Source organism: Odocoileus virginianus, chromosome 32 (genome assembly GCF_023699985.2).
Source record: "Odocoileus virginianus isolate 20LAN1187 ecotype Illinois chromosome 32, Ovbor_1.2, whole genome shotgun sequence".
Lineage (NCBI taxonomy): Eukaryota > Metazoa > Chordata > Mammalia > Artiodactyla > Cervidae > Odocoileus > Odocoileus virginianus.
Genome location: NC_069705.1, coordinates 17,659,940 through 17,680,944, shown reverse-complemented (window position 1 = coordinate 17,680,944; position 21,005 = coordinate 17,659,940). Strand labels below are relative to the sequence as shown.

At 36.6% G+C, this 21,005-nt stretch overlaps 1 protein-coding gene across 1 annotated transcript in view; it reads right to left on the bottom strand.

Annotated features, from left to right (window-relative positions):
- GTF2E2 (general transcription factor IIE subunit 2) overlaps positions 1-21,005 on the bottom strand; it is a 79,971-nt gene that overhangs the window by 14,296 nt on the left and 44,670 nt on the right. The window contains exons 4-6 of the mRNA XM_020879072.2: positions 15,645-15,752; positions 13,257-13,439; positions 8,692-8,785 (exon numbers count right to left, since the gene is read on the bottom strand). Of these exons, the coding sequence (XP_020734731.2) occupies positions 8,692-8,785; positions 13,257-13,439; positions 15,645-15,752 (385 nt within the window). The remainder of the gene's footprint in view (positions 1-8,691; positions 8,786-13,256; positions 13,440-15,644; positions 15,753-21,005) is intronic.

Genomic DNA, 21,005 nt, shown 5'->3' with positions numbered 1-21,005 from the left:
GCTACCTGATTCTAACAGCTGACTCACTGGACAAGATCTTGATGCTGGCAAAGACAGAAGGCAGAAGGAGAAGGTGACAGAGGGTGAGATAGTTAGATGGCATCACCGATACAACAGACATGAACTTGGACAAACTCAGAGATGGTGAGGGACAGGGAGGCCTGGCGTGCTGCAGCCCACGGGACTGTGAAGAGTTGGACACGACTTGGCGACTGAACAACAAAATAATAAACTGAGCTAGAACTCAACTCTGGTTTATGTATATAAAGTATTTCTTGCACTGGCTAAGTACACACTTGATTTTCTAGGAACATACAGTGCATAATGTATATGAATATACTATGATTAACCTTTGTATATCACAGAAAAGCTACACTTTATATGAATTTTTTTTAGGACTTTACCAAGAATTTTTATCACTTCAGGAAAATACCAATTATGAATGGTATTTTCATAAACAAATGAATCACACATTTATTGAATCAAATGAATCATACATTAGTTCACTTGTAGCTATAACATTCAGTGGTTAATTCTACATAATTCTACATAAAAATGTAAACAAATACTTCATTTATATTCTAGTCTGTATAAAAAAGTCCACTGAATCTGATTAAATAATTAAAAACCACCAGGTTAACAAAATGAATCAGTCATTCCCCCAGCGTTTGCTGTTCTCTACCTGAAAGACCTCTCCCCGCAGAAGTGCACACAGGGGCGCTGTCCTAATACTTCGCCGGGCTGGCTCCAGCTCATTCTTCATCTTTTTCTTCCACAGTGGTCTTTCCTGAGCTCTACTCTTCCTATTATTTTACTAGCTCAGCACATACCTCATTTAATTCCTTCCTAGCATTTGATATTTGATACACTCTGCAATCACTTTTTAGTTTGTGTGATATCATCTATTTTCCCCTTCAGAATATAAGTAAGCTCCACAAAGGCTAAAACTATCCTATGTTGTTCACCACTGTACCTCCTACATTAGCAAAATGACCAAAGAATGCAATAGGAAATCAGTAAGTATTTGTTGAATAAATGGATTCATGAATAAATGATAACAGACTGTAACAAAACTCTCATAATATATCAACTAGAGAGTAAAAAGAGAATGAAGTTAATAAACTGATACCAAAAATAAGCAAACTACTTAAAGATGTAAGGAGAAATACTTTATATATGAATAACCAAAAATAAATTATACAATTTCCATATAAATAATGGTGGGGATACATCAGATAACAAAAATGGTAAATACAAAATGACACTCACAACTGGTTCAGAAAGTTAAGACTAACTATATGCCATCTACAAAGGAAGTATCTAAAACAAAAGAACACAGGTACAAAGTAAGAGAATAGGCAAAACTATCTCAAAATTTTCTTTAAAAGGCAACAGATTAGACATAACAGGATATAAAGCTAGAGTTCAAGTAAAATAACATTAAATATGACCAAGAGGGATACTGAATAATAATTATGATACAATCCTTAAACTATGACTGTCAAGAACATTTATAAACTGAAAATTGCAGGAAACCATATAAAGCAGTAACTATTGGAAATACTGGCTAAATTAACAAAAAATATAAAAGCAACAGGAAATGTTAACATTTGTTCAGTCATTTATCATATCAAGATGTTAAAAAATCAGTATGTAAAGGATGATCTGATATTTTCAGCAAAAACACAACAGCAACAAAAGTAAAACAGATAAAGCAACAGTTAAAGAAATAAGGGAAAAAGCCCAAACACCAAGAGTTAGCAGTAACAAGGGAAAGTCACAGGCAATAAACAATTCCTAAGGCTAAACACTACAAATTACATGGTATTAAATTTTAGAATTTAAAATTATTGATTTTGAAGAAAAAGACAAATTACCAAAATTGATTCACAAGATAGAATACTTAAAGAAGGACATAATGAATGTCTAAAAAAGCATGCTAGATACATTCACGGGTATATGCTTTCAAATAATCTTTAAGGAACCCAATATTCTCCTAAAGAAAGATAAGGAGGAAAGGCAGGGAAGGGAGGAAAAACTCTTCTTCCCTTTTCTGAATCCAGCATTATACCCATACCAAACTGTAAGAAAACATGCAAAAGAAAAAAGCAAAAATCCTTAAATACATTAGTAAGAAAAGAACACACAAATACATAAACCAAACAAGTATTACTTTAGGACTAAAAGGATGGTTCAATACTGAGAAATCTAGTAATGTATTTCACCAATGGCAGTAACGATCTTAAAAGATGCAAAAATAATTTACTTTATCTTCCTAATAGCTTCCTAAATTATATGTATTTCATTAATATAAAATGCATATACAAGGGTGGGATGTTTCAAGAGAACAGCATCGAAACATGTATATTATCTAGGGTGAAACAGATCACCAGCCCAGGTTGGATGCATGAGACAAGTGCTCGGACCTGGTGCACTGGGAAGACCCAGAGGGATCGGGTGGAGAGGGAGGTGGGAGGGGGGATGGGGATGGGGAATACATGTATATCCATGGCTGATTCATGTCAATGTATGACAAAAACCACTGCAATATTATAAAGTAATTAAGCCTCCAACTAATAAAAATAAATGAAAAAAAAATGCATATACATATCCCACTGTATAAGGGTTGTAAGAATATCTGCTGCAGCAACATTGTTTGAAAACACATCTATCAATCAGACACATCTATAAAATGGAATACTAAACAGTCACACAGCATCACAGAACACCTGCAGTACAGAGAAAATAAACTGGAAAATGTTATAGAGCTTATATCTAGAAATAAATGTAACAAGCACAGAGTATCTGTGGGGGAGAGTGAAAATCCTTATTTGGCCTTTCCAGACAAATTAAGAGGTGGTGGGAAGAGTCTAAGGCAGAAGAGGCCATGACACACTGCAGATGGAAGCAGGTTAACACCAGGGGGCAGAGCTCTAGGTAGAAGGCGCAAAACAGGAGAGGCTGAGCCAAGTTAGGACAACAGCATCCAGAGAAAGCGCACACAGGCAGAAAAGGCACAATCCAACAGAAGGACGAGGGTGATGGCTACTACTAAACTCTAACTGCACTCCCTACAATTTCTCCAATGAAATACGATCAAGAAACCCTACAGCGTCAGGCTGATTTTTTCTCTTGACATACAGAATTTTATTTAGAAACTGTTTAAAGTAGGAAAAAACCCTGTCAAGAAGGAGCAAGTGGAAAATGGGTTCCCAATAAAATGGAATTCTAGGGCAACAAAAGCCTAAAACGTCACAAAAGAGAAACAGCACCACTGTTATTTGAATAATGGCTAGCTGCTTGCATTTTCTGGCACTGTTAATCACTAAATCCGAATTTTCCTCTGAATTCCACAGACAGCATGCACTACACAACAATTTTATCATAAAATACCTGCTCGCTACACACATGTCATGTCAGGCTACCACCAGAAACAAAACAAACACATTCAGGCTATTCTCACAGAACCACTGCAATCTCTCTCCTATCAAACACTTGCTGGACTTATTAGTTGCTCAGTTGTGTCCCCACCCTTCTCGACCCATGGACTGTAGCCTGCCAGGCTCCTCGGTCCATGGTGATTTTCCAAGCAAGAATACTGGAGTGGGTTGCCATGCCCTCCTCCCAGGGGATCTTCCCCACCCAGGGATCGAGCCCAGGTCTCTCTCACATTGCAGATGAACTCTTCACCATCTGAGACACAAGGGAAGCTCAAGAATACTACAGTGGTAGCCTATCCCTCCTCCAGTGGACTTTCCTGACCCAGGAATCGAACCAGGGTCTCCTGCAATGCAGGCAGATTCTTTATCAGCTGAGCTACCAGGGAAGCCCCCAAATCAAACACTTGCTTCACTTTAAACATCTACTTCCAGACAGATATGCTACGCTATGCTGCCATCTAGAGAGCAGAATTAATACTACATATTCTCTCTCAAAGTTTATGTTGTTGAAAGTTGGATGTGGTCAAACAGGAGATAGAAAGAGTGAACATGGACATTTTAGGAATCAGTGAACTAAAATGGGCGGGAAGAGGCAGACTTAATTCAGATGACCATTGTATCTACTACTGTGGACAAGAATCCCTTACAAGGAATGGTGCAGCCCTCAGAGTCAACGAAAGAATCCAAAACGCAGTACTTGGCTGCAATCTCAAAGATGACAGAACGATCTCGGTTGTCTCGAAGGCAAACCATTCAATATCACAGTAATCCAAGTCTACACCCCAACCACTAATGCCAAAGAAGATGAAGTTGAACGATTCTATAAGATCTACAAGACCTCCTAGAACTAACAGCAAAACGGATATCCTTCTGATCGTATGAGACTGGAATGCAAAAGTAGGAAGTCAAGAGAATACCTGGAGTAACAGACAAGTTTGTCCTTGGAGTCTAAAATAAAGCAGGTCAAAGGCTGACTGAGCTTTGCCAATAGAATGCATCGGTCATAGAAAACATCCTCTTGCAACAAAACAACAGAGGACTGCTGTGGACATCACCAGATAGTACTGAATTCAGACCGATTATATATATTCTTTGCAGCCGAAGATGGAGAAGATCTATACAGTCAGCAAAAATAAGAGCTTACTGTGGCTCAAATCACCAGTTCCTTATTGTAAAATTCAGGCCCAAAATGAAGAAAGTAGAGAAAAACATTAGGCCACTCAGGTATGCCCTAAATCAAATTCCTTATGATTATACAGGAGAGGTGACAAATAGATTCAAGGGACTAGATATGGTAGATGGAGTGTCTGAAGAACTATGGAATGGTAGACGGAGTGTCTGAAGAACTATGGACGGAGGTTCGTAATATTGTATAGGAGGTGGTGACCAAATCCATTGAAAAGAAAAAAGAAATGCAAGAAGGCAAAGTGGTTGAGGAAGCATTATAAATACCTGAGAAATGGAGAGAAGCAAAAGGCAAAGGAGAAAGGGAAAGATAGACCCAAATGAATGCAGAGTCCCAGATTAAAACAAGGAGAGACAGGAAAACCTTAAGTGAACAATGCAAAGAAGTAGAGAAAAACAACAGAATGAAAAAGATTAGAAATCTCTTTTAGAAAATTAGAGATACCAAGGCAACATTTCATGCAAAGATGGGTACAATAAAGGAAAGAAACGGTATGGTCCTAACAGAAGAAGAGATTAAGAAGAGGTGGCAAGAATACACAGAAGAACTGTACAAAAAAGCTCGTAATGACCCAGATAACCACAATAATGTGATCACTCACCTAGAGCCAGACATCCTGGAGTTCAAAGTCAAGTGGGCCTTAGGAAGCATTGCTATGAAAAAGTTACTGGAGGTGATGGAATTCCAGCTGAGCTATTTCAAATCCTAAAAAATGGTGTTGTTAAACTGCTGCACTCAATATGCCAACAAATTTGGAAAACCCAGAGCAGAGGCCACAAGACTGGGAAAGATAAGTTTTCATTTCAACTCCAAAGAAAAGCAATGCCAAAGAATGCTCAAATTACTGCACAATTGCACTCATTTCATATGCTACCAAGATTATGCTCAGAATCTTTCAAGCCAGGCTTCAGCAATACATGAACCAAGAACATCCAGATGTACAAGCTGGATTTAGAAAAGGCAGAGGAACCAGAGATCAAATTGCCAACATACACTAGATCGTTGAATAAGCAAAGGGAATTTTTTAAAAATCTACTTCTGCTTCACTGACTATGCCAAAGCCTTTGGCTGCATGGATCACAACAAACTGGAATATTCTTGAAGAGATGGGAATACCACACCATCTTATCTGCCTCCTAAGAAACCTGTATGCAGGACAAGAAGCAACAGTTAGAACCAGACATGGAACTGGTTCAAAACTGGGAAATGAGTACATCAAGGCTGTAAACTGTCACCCTGCTTATTTAACTTATATGCAGAGTACACCATATGAAATGCTGGGCTGGATGACTTACAAGATGGAATCAAGACTGCCAGGAGAAATATCAACAACCTCAGATATGCAGATGATATCACTCCAGTGGCAGAAAGCGAAGAGGAACTAAAGAACCTCTTGATGAAGGTCAAAGATGAGAGTGAAAAAGCTGACTTAAAATTCAACATTCAAAAAACAAAGATTATGGCATCTGGTCCCATCAGTTCATGGCAAACAGATGGGGAAAAAGTGTCAAATTTCATTCTCTTGGGCTCTAAAATCACTGCCAATGGTAACCACAGCCACAAAATTAAAAGACGCTTGCTTATTGGGAAAAAACCTATGAAAACTCTAGACAGTGTATTAAAAAACAGAGACATCACTTTGCAGACAAAGGTCCATATAGTAAAAGCTATGGTTTTTCCAGTTGTCATGTATGGATGTGAGAGCTGGACCATGAAGAAAGCTGAGCACTGAAGAAGTGATGCTTTTGAACTGTGGTGTTGGAGAAGACTCTCAAGAGTCCCTTAGACTGCAAGGAGATCCAGCCAGTCCATCCTGAAGGAGATCAGTCCTGCATATTCATTGGAAGGACCAATGCTGAAGCTCCAAAACTCTGGCCACCTGATGCAAAGAAACAACTCATTGAAAAAGACCTTGATGCTGGGAGCAAGAGGAGAAGTGGGCAAAAGAGGATGAGATGGTTGAACGGCATCACTGACTCAAAGGACATGAGTTTGAGCAAACTGAAGGAGGCAGTGAAGGACAGGGAAGCCTGGCATGCTGCAGTTCATGGGGTTGCAGAGTCGGACACAACATGGTGACTGATGGACAACAAGTCATTAGACAATATTTCAAGTTAAAAATAAATAACAGTATAAACATATTATTTAGCAATGCGGGAAAAACCACCAGAAGAATCTAAAGTAAAACCAGTTAAGCCACTTGCCATAAAAGGCAGGCACTGGAACCGGAGGAAGGAAAAGTATATCTGGTTTTTATTGTATCTTTCTTACTATCTGAAAATGTGGTACTAGTGGTAAGTTTAAGACTACGAAAATTTTTTTTCAAAAGGATTAATTATGCTTAAGGAATCAGTTGTTTATTTAAACTCAGAAGGACTTAAAGAACAAGTCCATTTTTATGGTTTTCAATAGGAAGAACTCAATCTGACAATTAACAAAACAGCAAAACTCCAAGTAAAAGAGACAGAGGCAAAACAAAAATTGCTCGGCTGTATCTTTCTTAAACGAGCACCTATCACTACAATACACAGAAGGAGTTGACTACTACCTTGCTTACATACAGGAAGCTTATTCAGAGAAATGGCATTATAGAAGAGCTGTAATACTTTGCAAATTTTCACTTAATTAACAAACATTAATAAGAAAACCAACTGTATACAAGGCACTCTTGATGAGGATTCTCACAAAAATACAACATTCTATTTCCTACAAAAAATAAAAATCAGGGCTTCCCTAGTCCAAGGGTAAAGAATCCGCCTTCCAATGCAAGGGACACCAGTTCAATCTTTGGTCAGGGAAGGAAGATCCCATGTGCCTTGGACATCTGAGCCCATGTGCCGCAACTACTGGGCCTGCTCTCTGGAATCTGTGAGCTGCAACTACTGAGCCCACGTGCCCTAGACCTCGTGCTCCACGACAAGAGAAGTCACAGTAATAAGAAGCCCTCACGTGGCAACTTAGATAGTGGCCCCACTTGCCACAACCAGAAGCCCACGCATAGCAACGAGGATGCAGCACAGTCAAAAAATAAATTTTTTTAAATCATGGTCATCTAAGTAACTTTAGGCTGATGAAATTATAGCACCACAAGACTGAGTATCCACAGATAGATAACACATAAAAGAAAAACCTAGAGTTACTGCACAAATTACAAATCATAATCAAGACAGGGCTCTCCAGGAGCAAGATCTGTAAATGCATTTCTTTTACAAAATTATCCGTTCAATAGAATCTCCTTTATTTAATGTCATAAAAAGAGTCAATATGATTACCAAACTGAGACAGCAACAGTTTCACTGTTCAGAGTCTAAACCTCTATTGCACTCTGAATCTTTCTACACTGTTAAAATATTTTGCTGGAGTTTGGATTACTTTTGAAATTTTATAATTAAAATGTTCAATTTTTTTTGTCTTTCAATAAAACTTCAAAGTTAATACAAATTTAGAGTAAAAGATATTTGCTTAAATGGGAATATCTACTTGTCTAGAAATTTCTCAAAACTAAACTCTTTAACTTCTATTTTACTTGAAAATATTGATGAAATATTTGAAACTAAAATCCAAAATATAAGTATCACGCATTTAGAAGACAGCATAGAGCTTATTAGCATCCAACTCTACAACTGCCAGAAAGAAAAACATTAATCTCCTTTCTTATCCAACTGGATAACCAAAAATTCATAAGTTATTTAAGAAAACAGTCTCCACAAAAAGTTAGTATTTTTTTCCCCCATCATGGATCAAGCTTTCATACCAAGACATGAAGTAGTATTTGTAAAACAGAAATAAACTCCGGTTTGGTACAGCTGAAGTGTGAGAACAAGAAATTACTAACTGTTATACTACAACTATGAGTACAATTAACCTAAAATCTTTCAAATTACATATTTCAAATTGCATTGCAAGAAATACGTCAGACATATAAAGTTGTTAGCTCTAAGAGATAACGCTAAAAAAGCAGTATTATACGATTTAAGATATCATTGTATTATAAACAGTATGAATTCTATCATCCTAAATTTGTAACATGTCTGCAAATTAAAGAAAGTAGAAAGGAAGGCTCACCTTCATCCACAGAAAACTGACAGCTCTTATCATTGAAGAAAAGAATTTTCTTCTTATCAGGACGGTTTACAAATAATATCTGGTCCCCTAAAGCCTTAAAGATAAAGAAAAAGTTTTCAGTTAACTCCAAATTACATCACTCAAGATTTTTTTTTAAACAACAGAGGATTTCCAGTTTCTTTAACTCTCAGTATACCTTTAGGGTCCACTAGACCAAATTTTAATTCTAAAGTTTCTTTCTTGAGCAGTTCGACTTTTAAGGATTAATGTTTTGAAACTTTTAGAGATCCTTCACAGTACAAAAACAAGAAAAACTTTTAAATATTAGAACAAAATTCAATCTATGTGACAAATTACAACTTGGTCTAGTGAACTCATTAATCTGTGGGGAAAAAACCATGGATCTCAATGTTCTTACTTGTCCTTGAAATATTTTGTTACTTACTCATCATTATCCATCAATTATTTCCAGTCATGCTTTGAAAAGCTAGAACAGTAAGATAATGGGAGAATGATTAAATCATATAAACTGTGTGTGACTATGAGATAAATAGCCATCCTTCAGTTTTCTTACTGCACTGCCCAAAATACTGCATCAGCTTTACAGAAAAAAATAAAGGACTTGAGTAGTTTTTGTTGTCTTTTAGCTTTGACTGAACACAACTGACAATCAAATTTTTCACTCACTACTCTAGCAAGGACAAGAAAATTGACATATTTCATTATTACTAATTAATGAGAATAAGAATGCAAAAAGTCTGATAATACTCTGGACTATGATGATGATGGTAAAATTCATCACAGAAATAAAGTCTCAAACTCTGAGCCTTTAGATGACATCACAGATGAATAATCTCAACCTTAGGCATCAACAAGGGCTTCCCTGGTGACACTGACAGTAAAAATACCTGCCTGCAATGTGGGAGACCCGGGTCTGATCCCCGGGCCTGATCCCGGGGTCAGGAAGATCCCCTGGAGAAGGGAATGGCTACCCACTCCAGTATTCTTGCCTGGAAAATTCCATGGACAGAGGAGCCTGGCGGGTTACAGTCCATGGGGTTGCAAAGAGTCAGACATGACTGAGCACATAACACTTTAGGCATCAATGTGTGAACCACACACTTAACAGATATGTAAAGAACATTTCATCCAAAGGCAACAGAAAGAATCTATACTATTCTCAAGTGCCCACTCGACATTCTCCAGAATAGTTAATATGATAAGGCACAAAACAAGCCTTAACAAATCACATTAAGCACCTTACAATGGTATATAAAACTAAAACTCAATTCCAAGAAGAAAGCTGGAGGATTCACAAATAACAACAGACTAAGTCCACTATATATGAACAAGTTCTGTTCTGAGAGCACATTCCTAAATCCAATTTGTTAAGTCCAACAAAACTAGCTAGCCTAGATACCCAACTAACACAACAGGTAATACAATATTGTACAGATTTATAATTTATTGTTACAGATTGTAACAGATTTATAATACCTTTCATACAAATAATACATAGAAAACAAAAAACAAAACATTTTTAACCTTACAGTACAGTTTCATGAAAAGCACAGTAGTAGCGTACAAAAGCTGGCATACCAGGGCTGGCATCAAGGGAACAAGCAAGAAGAGCTACTGGCTGGAGGAGGGAGAGGAGGCAGGAGATAGCAGAGCTGAAGATCGTCAGCAACAGAAGATGGAGGAAAAGCTACAATTTCACCCGTGTCTTATGTGATTGAACATAGAAACACACATCTGCCTTTCTGAAAGTTTACTACTTGAAAGTTGGTATGTAGGGGACTTACTGTATGCTGCTAATTGCTGGGTCAAAGAAGAAATTTTTAAAACACCTTGAAAAAACGAAAATGGAAATACAATGTGCCGAAACTTATGAGAGGTTAAAAAAATAGCAATTCTAAGAGGAAATTCAATTATAAATGCCTACCTTAAAAAGCCAGAAAAATCTAAAAAAAACCTAAACTTACACCTCAAGAAACTAGAAAAAGAACAAATGAAGCCCAAAGTTAGTAGAAGGGAGAAACTAAAGATTAGAGTGGAAATAAATTTGAGAGACTAAAAAAGACAATAGAAAAGATTAATGAAACTATAAGCTGATTCTTTGAAAAAATAAAACTGACAAAACTTTAGCTTAACTAACCAAGAAAAAAAAAGCAAGAAGACTCAAATATATTAAATCAGATATGAGATTCATGTTGACATATGGCAGAAACCATCACAATATTGTAAAGCAATTATCCTCCAATTAAAAATAGATTTTTTTAAAATTGGAAATGAAATAGGTGTCACAACTAATATTAAAGAATACAAAAAATCATAAGAGACTAGTATGATACATATGCCAAAATTGGAAAACCTAGAGGAAATGAATAAATTTCTACAAATGTATAAACTATCAAGACTGAACCATAAAGAAATGGGAATTCTGAACAGATGAATAATTAATAGAATAAGTAATCAAAAATCTCCCATCAAAAGTCCAGAACAACTTCACTAGTGAATTCTACCAAACATTTAAAGAAGAGTATCAATCCTTGTCAAACTCTCCCAAAAACGTGAAGCAATGCATCAAATTCATTCTGTGAGGCCAGCACTACCCTGATACCAAAATGAGACAAATATGCAACAAGAAAAGAAAACTGCAGGCCAACATCCCTGATGAACACAGATGCAAAAATCAACAAAATACTAACAAACCAGATTCAACAATACATTACAATAATCACACACCATAATCAAGTGGATTTACTCCAGGTATTCAAGGATGGCTCAGTATCTGCAAACCAATCATGATACAGCACATTAACAAAATGAAAGATAAAAGTCACGTGCTCATCTCAGCAGATGCAGAAATAGCATCTGGCAAAACTCAAAATACACTGACCATAATGCTCCACAATATGGATGCCAAGGTAACATATCTCAACATAATGAAGGCCATATATGACAAGCCCACAGTTTACATCTAAATCAACAGCTGAAAGCTGAAAGCACTGCCTCTAAATCAGGAGCTAGACAAGGATACCTACTCTTGCCACTTTTATTCAGAGTACTGTGAAGTCCGAACCAGAGCAGTCAGACAAGGAAAAGAAATAAAAGGCATACAAACTGGAAAGAAGTAAAGTATCCCTCTTTACAGACTGTGTTTTATACACCTCCCTAAACACCTCGCCGGAAAGCTATCAAAGTGATGAGATCAGTAAAGCTGCACAATGCAAAACCAGTACACAAAAAATCTGAGTTTCTATAAATTAACAACTATCAGAAAGAAATTAACAATCTCACTTAAAACTACATCAAAAAGAATAAGGTACTTAGAAATAAATTTCACCAAGATGAATAATCTCTACACTGAAAATTATAAGACAATGATGAAAGAAACTGAAGAAGACTCAAAAAATGGAGATATTCTGTGCTCATGAATTGGAAGAGCTAATACTGGTAAAATATCTATTACCACCCAAAGGAATATAGAGAGTCAATGCAATCCTTTTCAAAATTTCAATGGGATTTTTCACAGAACTAGAACAGTGCTAAAATTTATTTGGAATCACGAAAGATCCTATCAAGCCAAAGCAATCTTGAGAAAGAACAACAAATTTGGAGGCATCGCACTCCAAATATCACAAAGGAAAATTACTGAAACAGTATGGCACTGACATAAAAAGAAACATGCAGAACAGAGAATCCAGAAATAAACCTGTGCCTCTCTGGTGAATTAGTTTGCGACAAAAGTGCTAAGACTATACAAAAAGGAAAGGACAGTCTCTTCAACAAGTGGTTCTGTGAAAACGGGACAGCCACATTCACAAGAGAGAAACTGGACCACCATCTTATACCATAAGTAAAAATTATCTTAAAATGGATTAAAGACCTGAATCTAAGACTTGAAACCATAAGAAACATGGAAGAAAACACAGACAGCAAGCTCTGTGACATTCATTTGGGCAAATTTTCAGATTCAACATTAAAAGCAAAGGCAACAAAAGCAAAAATAAACAACTGAGACATCATACTCAAAAGTTTCTGCACAGCAAAAGAAACATCAACAAAATGAAAAGGTAACCTAATCAATGGGAGAAAATATTTGCAGATCATACATCTGATAAGGTGTTAACACCCAAAATACATAAACTCATGGAACTCAACAGCAAAAAAAAAAAAAAAAAAAATACCCACTCAATTAGAAAATGGGCAGAGGATTTGAACAGACATTTTTCCAAAGAAGACACACAGGTGGCCACGAGGTACATGCAAAAGATGCTTAACATTACTAATCATCAGAAAAACACTTATGCCATTGAGGAAATCTTTCCAGACACATTTTGAAGAATCAATTATACACAACAACATGAGAAAGATGTCAAAGCTACACAAAAATGCCTATGCCCTACCCTGTTCTGTAGCACAAAACACAAATTTCAAACCTTCAACTGATGGAGAAGATTTTAAAATAATTTTTTTTTAATCTTGATTTTTTTTTTTTTAAGCCAAAAGACATTATCAATTCAAGTTATATTAAGGTATAGAAACAAAAGAGAGGTTACCTTGACAGCTTTCTGGGAATTGGGCAGTCCTTCCTCGATGTCTTCTAAAAGAATTCCTCCTAAGCCGCGCTGGTCATGTTGATCTAAGAGCCTAAGTAGAGCCTTCTTATCTTTCAAGTTGTACTTGGGCTTAAAGGCATACTTTCCATCTACTACTTCAATTTTGGGATTATTGACTAGTGCCTGTAAGAGTGACACAATTTCAATATATTAACAAAAGGAAATATCATACATACATTATTTAATTCTACTAATATTAAAAAAACAATACCTAATACAGAGGCAAATTAAAAGTACCTTGTGGATATCAACAGATCAAAACAACAGGCTATCTATCAACAGGATACAAAACAACATGCAGAGATCAGCATGGTGCTCACTTTTTATTTAAAAAAAAAAAAAGAACTGTTTATTACTTACATAGACTCTCTGGATAAGAAAGAAACCAGTTTATTAGAACTGCTTTGAAGAAAATGTACCCATATTCTTCCAGAAGACAAAAGAGGTGAGAATCAAAAACACACCTATTAACATCAATAGCCACTGCCTACCCACTCTCAAAGTATCACATATCGGGATTATAATGTGAGAAACATTCCCCTGGGATGAACATATCAAAAATCAGCCTGTCCACATGGTATTAAATGGCACTAGCAGCTGTAGAAGGACTTGAAAAGGACCAGAGTAGTACAGATATGAAATTACCTATATGTCAGTGAGACTGAAACTGAGAAGGAATACAGAAATTTCTGAATATAATTATGTTCCCAGTCAGTCCTGTTGTATTGCTAATACCAGAAGGAAAGCTCTTCAAGAAAGAGCAACCATTTTATTTTCTTCTACAGCTGCCACCCTGACCGTGAAAGGATAAAAAAAAAGAAAGAAGAAATGAGGACAGAACAGTAATTAAAATAACCTTTACCTAACGTCAGTAGTCCATGAAATTTCAAAATTAGGAAAAGCATCAAAAATGTGGATTATCACCATTTGTATATCACTAACATAAAAGGGGTTTAAAAAAGGGGGGTTAGATGTTGCATTTCATAAAACTAACTGAAGGTCGGTCTACTGATGCAGCACAAGAGACGTAAGAGAAGAAAAAAAAAAAGGAAAGACGCTCTTTAGGTTTTGTTTTTTGGGTGTTTTTTTTTTTCCTTTTTCTTTTTTTTTTTTTAAATTTTAGGGAAAACACTGACGAATGGTCAGAGCTCCCATCCTGATCTTTTTATCAAGGCGCCTTTCCTAATAATATGGTTCAACTGTGAATGTAGACGTGGGGGGGGGGGGGGGAGAGAGAAAAAAACTCTGGAGTTAGAGGATATAGAAAAAATAAAAATATATTGTTACAAATAAAGAATGCAGACTTCAAAAGAAAGCCACAACCCAAACAAAGCAAAATTTAAATGCTCAGAATTGGCAGCACAAAAGAAAAGTTCTCTCCTGACATGTATTGTGGCAGTCTGAACGACCCCAGAAAATTGTGCCAAAGAGTTTAGAAAACATATACTAAAAACAAAACACATACAAACAGCAAACTTCAGGTAACTATTTTGGATTGCAAACAAGGATAAATTTAATGTTTATAAACAATCTGATAAAATAACCATTTGGAAACTGAAAAAAAAAAAAAAGTGGATTACCACCATTTGTATATCACTAACATAATGAGCTACAATGATAATGCCTAACTAGTTCATCTTACATTATGAAAATCAAGACTATCTTGCTTGGTAAAATAAAGTGAATTCTATTTTAGGAAGTTTACATTTCACCTTTAAAATCAGCACTGGTCTTAGAAAGTTGCTTTACTGAATTGTCATTTCATACTTAGCTAGAAAGAGACAAATATCTCAATTTTTATTTTAAAGTGCTACTCATTTCCAAATTAACACAGTCACTGATTGTTTTGAGATTCGTTTTCTTCCAATATTGTGTGTATATATACAAAATATTCGTGGTTATTTTTCCAAGTGACTTGCCAGAGGCAGTTACATCACTATCAACTCATAATAGCAGCAGCAGTACAACAAATACATTTCTTAACAAAATATCTTGCTTTCCCTATACTATTTCATGTTTTAAATGTCCCAAAACATAGAAACAATACAATCTGTCAATACATACAAATTTAGCAATTCAAAATAAGCATCAATTATTCTGTAAAAACTTAAAATTTAGTAGTGAGTGACTTCTTTACAACTTTAATGCTACTGTCTGACATTTTAAAATAGATACACAGAATATATGAAAACAAATCAATCCCAAAATGTGTATGTTAAAAAAAAACCCCTATACCAATTCTTTTAAGAAAAAACTTATCAGATTTCAGTATACGAAAACCCCACTTACAGTAAAAAATGTTTTACAATAACTTAAGACTATTCTTACCTCACTCATTAGCCATTGCTTCTGTTTGAGTCCAATATCTAAATGTTGCGTTTCATCCAAAATTTCTTCTAAAGTAAGAGGATGTGTATCTCCTCGCTGATGCCGTGTCTATTGAAGAAAGAAATTGCTATTTGAAGACAGTTTTAAAATGCTAGATGCATTAAATAATAGGGTAAATGAATCATTTCAGGAATGTAGAATGTAGACTGGTACAGTTATAGTGATGAAGAGAATGGACTATAAAATCAGAACTGAGTTCAAACTTGAAGGTACACAAAATCAAACAATAAAATGAGAAAAAATATTTACAATTCTTATCACAAAAAGTTAACCTTCCTAATACTTCAACAGTTCCAAAAAGCTAACAAGAAAAGGACCCCAAAATAGGAACATACAAATCACAAAAAAAAAGAAATGCTAATGACCATCAACAGAGGAAAAGATACTCAACTTCCACTAAGATATTGCTCATCTATTACCCTGGCAAAAATCTTGATTTGACAAATCAACTGGTAAGGTTATAAGGAAACAGGCCCTCTAACACACCACTGGTAAACAGTGCAAATTGATAAGATTCCTTGGAACGGAATTTGGCAACAGAAATGCACTGAAATCCTTGATCCAGCAAATCCACTTCTAAGCATTTACCCTAAAAGAACTACAACATAGAAAAGCAACAAGGTTATCTGCAACATCCTTTATAAGAGGAAAATATTAGAAACAACTCAAGTGGCCATCAAATGACCTGAGTTTGAGCAAATCCCAAAAGATAGTGGAGAGGGAAGCCTGGCGTGCTGCAGTCCATGGGGTCACAAAGAGTTGGACACGACTGAGTGACTGAACAACAAGGGCCCATCAAAAGAGGACTGATTCAATTAAAGCATATCGATGCTTCTATACAGATGTTAAAAAGAGAAAATGCAGATGTTCGCAATGTAATTTGCAAGATGTCCAATACAAACTATTATGAAAAATGTGTTGACACCAAATGCTGGTGAGGATGTGGAGGAACAGGACTCTCATTCTTTGCTGATGGAAATGCAGATGGTATGTGCAGAGTACATCATGAACTGTATAAAGAAGCTCTTAATGACACAGAAAACCACAGTGGTGTGGTCACTCACCTAGAGCCAGACATCCTGGAATGCGAAGTCAAGTGGGCCTTAGGAAGTATTTTGACAAAGCTAGTGGAGGTGATGGAATTTCAGCTGAGCTATTTCAAATCCTAAAAGATGATGCTATGAAAGCACTGCACTCAATATGCCAGCAAGTTTGGGAAACTCAGCAGTGGCCATAGGACTGGAAAAGGTCAGTTTTCACTCTAATCCCAAAGAACAGCAATGCCAAAGAATGCTCAAACTACAGCACAATTGTGCTCATTTCACATGCTAGCAAGGTAATGCTCAAAATCTTTCATGCTAGGCTTCAACAGTACATGTACCAAGAACTCCCAGATGTACAAGCTGGATTTAGAAAACACAGAGAAACCAGAGATCAAACTGCCAACATCTGTTGGATTACAGAAAAAGCAAGGGAATTCCAAAAAACATCTGCTTCATCAACTACGCTAAAGCCTTTGACTGTGTGAATCAGGACAAACTGTGGAAGTTTGGGAGAGATGGGAATATCAGACCACCTTACCTGAGAAATCTGTAGGCAGGTCAAGAAGCAACAGTCAGAACTGGATATGGGACAACAAACTGGTTCAAAATTGGGAAAGGAGGACTTCCGGTTCAAGATGGCAGAGCAGAAGGACGTGCGCTCATCTGCTGCGAGAACACCAAAATCAAAACTAGCTGTTGAACAACCATCAACAGGATTCTGGAAACTACCAAAAAAAGATATCTCATGTCCAAAGACAAAGAAACCACAGTGAGATGGTAGGAGGGGCACAATCAGGATAAAATCAAATCCCACACCCACCAGGTGGGTGATCCACAAACTGGAGAACAATAATACAAAAGTAGTTCTCCCACTGTTGTGAAGGTTTGAAACTCCACATCAGGATTCCCAGCCTGGGGACCCGACAAAGCAACTGGGAATCCCCAGGGAATCTGACCTTCAAAGTCAGCAGGATTTGATTCTAAGACTCCCACAGGACTAGGGGAAACAGAGACTCCAGCCTTGAAGGACACAAACAAAACTGCATACACCAAGACTCAGAGGAAAGGAACAGTGACTCCACAAGAAACTGAACCAAACCTACCTGCGAGTGTCAGAGTCTCCTGTGGAGGCCTGAGTGAGTAGCGGCTCACCACAGGGACAGAGGAACTGGCAGCAGCTGTCTGGGAAGGTCTCCGTTGGGGTAAACTCTCTTGGAGGTCGCCCTTAACTGGACCACAGAGCTCAGACCCAGGCTGGGTCACCTCAGGCCAAACAACTACTAGGGAGGGAGCACAACCCTACCCATCAGCAGATAATTGGAGCCAAGTTTTACTCAGCACTGCAGATGGTGACTGCAGCCATGAAATAAAAAGACACTTCTTTGAAGAAAAGTTATGACCAACTTAAACAGCATATTAAAAAGCAGAGACATTACTTTGCCAACAAAGGTCCATCTAGTCAAGGCTATGGTTTTTCCAGTAGTCATGTATGGATGTGAGAGTTGGACCATAAAGAAAGCTGAGCACCGAAGAATTGATGCTTTTGAACTGTGGTGCTGGAGAAGACTCTTGAGAGTCCCCTGGACTGCAAGGAGATCAAACCAGTCAATCCTGAAGGAAATCAGTCCTGAATATTCATTGGAAGGACTGATGCTGAAGCTGAAGCTCCAATACTTTGGCCACCTGATGCAAAGAACTGACTCATTTGAAAAGACCCTGATGCTGGGAAAGATTGAAGGTGGGAGGAGAAGGGGATGACAGAGGATGAGATGGTTGGATGGCATCACCAACTCGATGGGCAAGAGTTTGAGTAGGATCCGGGAGTTGGTGATGGACAGGGAGGCCTGGCATGCTGCAGTCCATGGGGTCGCAAAGAGTCAGACACAACTGAGTGACTGAACTGACTGACTGACTTTAGTCAGCAAGGCCCTGCCCACGACAGCAAGACCCATTTTTTTCCCCACCACCAGTCCCTCACATCAGGAAGCTTACACTAGCCTCTTAGCCTCCTTCATCAGAGGCCAGACAAAAGAAGCAAGTAGAACCATAATCCCACTGCAAGTAAAACAAAACCACATTACAGAAAGTTAACAATCATGAAAAAGCAAAGGTAACTCCTAGATGAAGGGACAAGAAAAAACCCCAGAAAAACTACTAAATGAAGTTGAGATAGGCAATCTTCCAGAAAAAGAATTCAGAATAATCACAGTGAAGATGATTCAGGATCTCTGAAAAAGAATGGAGGCAAAGATTGAGAAGAAGGAAGAAACGTTTACCAAAGACCTGCAAGAACTAAAGAACAAACAGAGATGAATAATACACTAGACGGAATCCACAGCAGAACAACTGAGGCAGAAGCACAGATAAATGACCTGGAGGGCAGAATGGTGGAAATCACTGCCACAGAATATAGAAAAAAAGAATGAAAAGAAATGAAGACAGCCTAAGACACCTTTGGGACAACATTAAACAAATGAATATTCACATTATAGGGTTCCCAGCAGAAGAGAGACAGAAAGGACCTGAGAAAATATATGAAGAAATAATAGCTGAAAACTTCCCTAACATGGGAAAGGAAATAATCAACAAGTCCAGGAAGCACAAAGAGTCGCAGGAAGAATAAACTCAAGGAGGAACACACGGAGACACATAATGATCAAGCTGACAGAAATTAAAGATAGAGATAAAATATTAAAAGCAATAAGGGAAAAACGACAAATAACATACAAGGGAACTCCCATCATGCTATCAGCTGATTTCTCAACAGAAACTCTACAAGTCAGAAGGGAATGGCAAGATATATTTGAAGTGATGAAAGTAAAGAACCTACAACCAAGAATACTCTACCCAGCAAGACTCTCTTTCAGATTTGATGGAGAAATCAAAAGCTTTTCAGACAAGCAAAAGTTAAGACAATTCAGCACCACCAAACCAGCTTTACAACAAATGCTAAAAGGACTTTTCTAGACAGAAAACAAGAGGAGAAATTTTACATAAAGAAAATAAACCCCAAACAGTTAAGAAAATGGTAATTGGATCATACATATTAATAATTATTTTAAATGTAAATGGATTAAATGCACCAACCAAAAGACACAGACCGGCTGACCAGATAAAAACACGTGCATGTATGCACTTCCACTTACCACATCACTCTGCTTGATCCCCCAAACTGTATGTAATTATTTCATATTGTTAGGTTAATCATGTTCCCAGTATGGCTTGCAATTGTAATTATCTTTATTTTTTGTCTGGCTATTGATTTTCTGAAACAATACAAATGCCCAGGGATAGCTTTTTTTTGCCAGAACTCCAGGTATGTTTCTAAGGAGCAGCCATGTTTAACAACAATTGAACTATATGAGGATCTTTTACTTTTATCTCGGTTGTTTCACTTTTTCTATCACATATTCAGTGCTCACATTTAATTTAGTTTATGTTTTCCAATTTCTTCATCGCTTCTTTTTTTTTCTTTTGATGTTCTTTATCAGGCACAGTAGAAAAGCTTTTGCATACATATATATACATAATATGTATAATACATGTATTTAGAAAACTTACGAATTTTTGCCTAACTAAAAAATTTATGACATTTTGATTCTACTTGCTTGACTTAGTATAAATAGCTCAATTTCTAATTGAAAAAAAAAAACAGATATGCAACAAAGGTTTTTACTGTATAACACAGGGAACTGCAGTCAATATCTTGTAATAACTTATAATGGAAGATAATTTCAAAAATAACATGTATATAGCTGAATCAAACACACACAAAAGAATTCTACTTTCTGAAATTTAGTGATGTTTATCTTTTTGCCAGTTTTTCTAAAATGCCCTATGGAGACCTAATAAAAATGTATGGCATTCAAAATTTTAAATACATTTGTGTAGAATAGATTAATATAAATTAATATCTATTGTATTTAAATCATTAATGCCATCATTCAAGATGCTCCTATTCTTATTTTTTATGCACTTGATAAAATACTCTCAGAGAAATGTTAATGTCTCATGACAATTACATATTTTTTATTTTCCCTTACATTTCATCTGATTTTTGCTTTATGTATCTGTTCTTTGTTGTTAAGGTGTCTAATGGTTTAAGATGTCTATACTCTTTGTACTTTTATCATTAAAAATATTCCTCTGTTTCATTTAAAATAAATTTTTTAAAAATTGGGAAAGGTGTATGTCAAGGCTGTATGTTGTCACCCTGTTTATTTAACTTATATGCAGAGTACATCATGGGAAATGCCAG